Genomic DNA, 5,683 nt, shown 5'->3' on the forward strand with positions numbered 1-5,683 from the left:
GTATTTAGTTTTCTTTAAATGTTTAAATGAAATAAAATGAATAAACTAAACTAAAAGCATGCTTATTAATATATATTACTCATTATTAATCAGAATATGCTGCTCAGTTTGGTATTAATTAGTATAAATCAGACAAAAGGAGTTGTTGAATAAATATTATTGTTTTAAGAACACAAACTTTTGCTCTGACAGTGATCTCCATCATGGAGGTGCCCTGGAGGCCTCCCATCACCCTGGTCCTCCCCACACCAACTCCGTCTCCTCGCCGGTCCCAAGGAGCCGTGAGGAAAAGCTCAATGAAGACGACGGTCCAGGAGAGGACGGGCAGCGTCTCAGAGAAGGACAACGAAGCCGGAGAGCTCAGCTCAGAGGAGGAGACGGCGGAGGAGTCTCCAGCTCGTCCCTCAAACACAAAGCATGGAACGGTTGTCAGGGTCTCCTCCCGGGACAGTGTCTCCTCCCGGGACAGTGTCTCTGAGGAGAGCTCCTTCTCCGAGGAGAAGCTGGCAGAAGAGGCCAGCAGGAGACGTGAGGAGGAGGAAGCAGCAGCTAAAGAGAGGAAGGCTCAGCGGCAGCAGCTGGCCATCCAGGAGCTCATCCAGACGGAGAGGAATTATCTCAACATGCTGCACATCTGTTCAGGAGACATCAGGAGGAAGCTGCAGCAGCTTCAGGTAACAAACCCAGAAAGAAACAAGTCCTTTCTGCACGTCTGCAGAGAGCTGTAAAGCTTTAGCTGTTATCAGCTGAAACTCTGCAGCATCACTCAGAAGTGCTGAGGTAAATTAACTAAAGCCTCATTAAGTCTAACAGTATAATAACAGTATAGTAACAGTATAATAACAGTATAGTAACAGTATAGTAACAGTATAGTAACAGTATAGTAACAGTATAGTAACAGTATAATAACAGCATAGTGACAGTATAGTAACAGTATAACAGTATAATAACAGTATAATAACAGTATAATAACAGTATAATGACAGCATAGTAACAGCGTAGTAACAGTATAGTAACAGTATAACAGTATAGTAACAGTAAAACAACAGTATAGCAACAGTATAATAACAGTATAGTAACAGTATAATGACAGCATAGTAACAGTATAGTAACAGTATAACAGTAAAACAACAGTATAACAGTAAAACAACAGTAAAACAGTATAGCAACAGTATAGCAACAGTATAGCATCAGTATAGCATCAGTATAGCATCAGTATAGTATCAGTATAGTAACAGTATAGTAACAGTATAATAATATAACTTCATGAGCTGCAAAAACTGATATAAATCCAAAGGATAAATTTAATTTATTGACACAATTATAAATTAGTTTTGATGGTTTCTTATACTTTTTTATAAAATTTGTGTGTACTTTTTTGTTTGGTGTTTACCATTTGTACTGATTGTATTATAGTGTTGTATAAAGTACCTCAAAGTGATACTTCAGTAAAAGTACAAGTATCTTTGGGGTCACATGATCAACAACCGGCTGTTTCTACTGGTGAAAAAGACGACGACGAAGAAGATAACAGGAAGTAGAAGTAGTACTAATATCACAGAAGTAGTATAAAATAGTAAACTCACCGACTACAATTTCCCAAAAACACAGCATACGTAGCCGCTCCCAAGTAGGGACTTGTCTCTGGAAAGCCTCGATAAAAGACGCCGACGTCTCCTCTGATGATGAGCGCTAGTGTCGTGGTAGCAACATGCTRTGTGTTTACATCCATCGCCTCCATGTTTGTAATGACTTATCATAAGAATAAAAACGTATTCACGCGTGACTTTAATAGCATTTCTTACTTAATGGAAACACAAGGAGTTGCGAAACTGTGTTTTTTTGACATTAACAGAATATCGACAAAGTTTTGCGCACATTTGTAATGGAAACGCAGCTACAGTCTGTTTCATTTAGGTTAACGTACAGTTCAGCACATCAAAGACACATTTTAATTTAACAGCTTCAATTTAATACATTTCATTTATAGATATATGATCACACAGCCTTTTTGAAGTATCCACTCATAAATACGCTGCTACCTAGCATTTCTTGTGATAACTGAGCCTATTTGATCTTCCCTCTTTGATTCTTAACATGTTAGCCGAAGCACGGGTTTTTCCATATAACTGATGGCCTCATCCATTGTCCATTTAACAACCGATTCTCAAAAAAACCCCGGCTGGAGTTTTCTTACACCTGCTCTGGATGGGACTTTTCCATTACACATGAATTTGGACCTTCTGCTCACTTCGGCAAACCTCGTCAGTTCAAACAGGTTTTACCACTCGTCTTTCTTTCTCGCTGAAGCTCACAGGCTTGAACACCGTCGGTCTCTACAGGCTTCTGAGACACTGTCTGTATCTGCAGGCAGCCTGGGACATGCTTTCATCTGCGCAGTGGTTCCCAACCCTGGTCATCAAGTACTCCTATCCAGCATGTTTTACTTGTTTCCCTGCTATTCAGCAGGTCTTCAGAAGATTGTTAATCACTCATTCATTCAAACCAGGCGTGTCAAATCATTGAAACATCTAAACTTGCAGGAAAAGGGTCCTTGTGGACCAGGGTTGAGAATCACTGCTTTAATAGATGTTATCTGATTGATTATTTACAAATAAATAGCAAAGAACCAATGGCTTTCAGAGGCAATACTAAAAAACATTCATGAACATTCGTTCAAATGTGTTTTCTATACAAGCTTGTGCTTGTCAAGTCAGCAAGTGTTTGTAATAAGGGTAATTGTGTGACAATATGATGTTTGTAGAGATTTTCTGTTAAAGTTGCTTTAGCTGCGTTTTGAACCCTGTTCTCCCACATGAAAGTCCATGGCATTGAGGATTAGACTATTGGAGCTGTGGCCAAGGGTGGTGCCAGGGGTTGGTTTGTATGTGTGCAGAAAGAGGCCACATTGCCAATACAATTATTGACACCAAACTGCATAATATTACAACAATAGAGCAGTATTAAGACATTATAGTAAAACATCAAAATACAATCATATTAGTATTGTAACCACTGAACTGTTGGGATCAAATATTATTAAACTATGGTTCATTACTGGGTAGATTGGACCAATACAAGGCTCTATTGACTCCCATTATAAATTATTAAACATTAATATTTCAAAAACTATAAGTTGTACAGGCACCAAAAGGCATAGCCATCATTTGGCACAGGACCTTTACAGATATAAATTAGAATGGCTGCTCTAGGACAAAGTATGCAGGAGGAGAAGCGTGCCAAAGTGGAGATAACTTGGATGGTAAACGAATCTATACTATATTATACAATACTAAAAAACATAAAACTGAGGGGGGGCATTGGTTGACCTGATGGATAGCCCCTCATCAGAGCTGAACAACAAAAGAGATCTGAAGCTCCTATGTTTAATAGTTTTTGAGCTGTAAGCATTTTTGTATGCCCAGATACCCCTTTTTCAGATAAATTGGGGGTCCGGGGGGTGGGGGCACTGATTGGTGGGCCTGATGGATAGAGCTTCATCAGAGCTAAACAACAAAAGAAATCTGAAGATTCTATGTTGAACAGTTTTTGAATTATAAGCATTTTTGCATGTCTTGACACCCCCACTTTGAAAGGAGCCCCCTCCTCAAATATGAGGTCTATCGTAAAACTGTTGGCTGACTCAGTGTAGGGCAGACTCATCTACAGTCCTGACAAATTTCATGTTGACCGGTGCAGCCGTTTTTGTGCTACTGTTGACCAAAAATCTCTGGAGAAAAAAAATAAAAAACCAAATAAACCGTACAAAAACAATATGACCCCTGCTTACGCGTCTCGTTCGGGGCTCATAATTAGCACTCATATGGTGAAAGTGTTGTAAAAAATGTAAAATTAGCAGAAAATAACAAAAGTACAAAAAAGCGACAATTTGTTGTAAAATAGCTAAAACAGTTAGTTTGCTGAACCAAGCAGAAGAAGCTGAAATGGCAACCAACATGTGAAATTAGCTTTAAAAAGCTAACTTTAGTTAATAACAGCTAAACATTAGCTAAAATTGCAGCAAATAGCTGAATATAGCATAAAGCAATTGTAAAAGGCAGATATATCTCTAATTAGCAAAAAGAAGCAGAATTGTTGCTGAAATAGATGAAAAAAGCTAAAATTAGCCAAAAAAGAAGCTTAAATTAGCACAATGAAGTTAAAAAGAGCAGAAGCAGAACAAAGCTGTGAGGTGCTGTATAGATTTAAAAACATTTTAAGGATTTTAAGGATGTTAAAAACAGATTCACTCATTTTCAATGGGGAAAAAAGTGGCCGAAAAAGTGACATAAAAGTAGAAAAAGCTGAAATACCAACAGTCATAGCCGGAATGTCTTGAAGGAATTGAACATTTTGCACAAAAATTGTGGAAAATACATGCCGAAAAACGTACGAGAGAAGAAAATGGTCTAAACAGAGTGAATGCTGTGAAGCGTTCACACTGTTAAATATATGAGCTGAATAAAAGTGAAACAGACTTAAAGTTATTTATTAAATAACAGGATGGGTGTAAAACAGAAGCAGAGGCAGCAGAGAGGAGAAAACAACGTTGACATTGTGAGACTGATGAGACGTCTGATTGTTTTCTGTAAAAATGGGCAGATTGTTCTTTTTTCCACCAGTTTGTCCTCATTTCTGTCATTAGAGAGCGAAGGAGACAAAACAGATTCATGCAGCTGCAGCGAGTGTAGGGAAGAATTACAGACAAACAAACATTAAACAAGTGTTTATAATCAGAGGTGCACATAACCAGTGCGCTTGCGTGGTCAAAAAAGGAAAAAGCGCACCAGATGGGACGTCATAAAGCTCCCCTGCGTACCTAAGATTGTACCTGATTGTCTGTCAAAGCAATAGCTAGCAGGGCTCTAGAGTGCGACCAGTGTGGTTGCAAACGCGACCTGATTTCTTAAAAAAAAAAGAAAAAAGAATCCAGTGGCACTGATGTGAATGGATCATTGTTCGGTGCACCAGAGCAGGACCCTGATATAAGGATTGAACGGACACTGCCTTCAACAAATCAGACGAAGTCCAGAGCCGTTTTGTCCAATCAGAGCAGAGCAGGGCAGGACTTTCAGTGAGAGCAGGTTTGGTTGAAGCAGCGGACCGGCTCGACTCGAGCTGCTGAAGCGTTCAGTCACATCTCCTCCTGCACTTTGCTCCTGAACTACAAGAGACTTTGGTCTGTAAAACCTAACTTCATATTAAATATATGTTCAGAATGTTGTTATTGAACAGATCTGTCCAACTCTGTGTGAGTGACTAAACTCTCCTCCTGAGAGACTGCTGTATGAGCGCGTCACTGCACGCGCAGGCTGTCTTTCTGTGAGATTCCACTGAGTTTTTCTAATTAAACCACATTAACTAACAGAACATTTGTTTTCCCCATATTAAAACGAACATGATTCTCTGTTTAACACCCCAGTCAAAAAAATTACATATATTAAAAAAATAAAAACAACTTACCATGTTCTCTAGGTGAAAGAGTTTTAAATCTTATCTTAATTTATCGTAAAGATCCACAAATTTCATTCACAATTTTATATAAAAAACAAGGTTCTTGATTTGCTAAACTTGTTTATATTTAGGACCACACAGCTTTTCTGGGATAAATGTAATTTATTAAACGATCAAATATGAAGAATAAATAATTACATGAGCTGAAACCATCGAAATAATATAATAT

The 5,683-nt window shown here is 38.4% G+C and overlaps 1 protein-coding gene across 1 annotated transcript in view; it reads left to right on the top strand.

Annotated features, from left to right (window-relative positions):
* arhgef37 (Rho guanine nucleotide exchange factor (GEF) 37) overlaps positions 1-5,683 on the top strand; it is a gene marked incomplete in the record, with an annotated part of 39,145 nt that overhangs the window by 6,788 nt on the left and 26,674 nt on the right. Inside the window, 1 exon segment of the mRNA XM_014030131.1 lies at positions 193-674. Within this exon segment, the coding sequence (XP_013885585.1) occupies positions 204-674 (471 nt within the window).

This window comes from Austrofundulus limnaeus, unplaced genomic scaffold, assembly GCF_001266775.1.
Source record: "Austrofundulus limnaeus strain Quisiro unplaced genomic scaffold, Austrofundulus_limnaeus-1.0 Scaffold1003, whole genome shotgun sequence".
Classification (NCBI taxonomy): domain Eukaryota; kingdom Metazoa; phylum Chordata; class Actinopteri; order Cyprinodontiformes; family Rivulidae; genus Austrofundulus; species Austrofundulus limnaeus.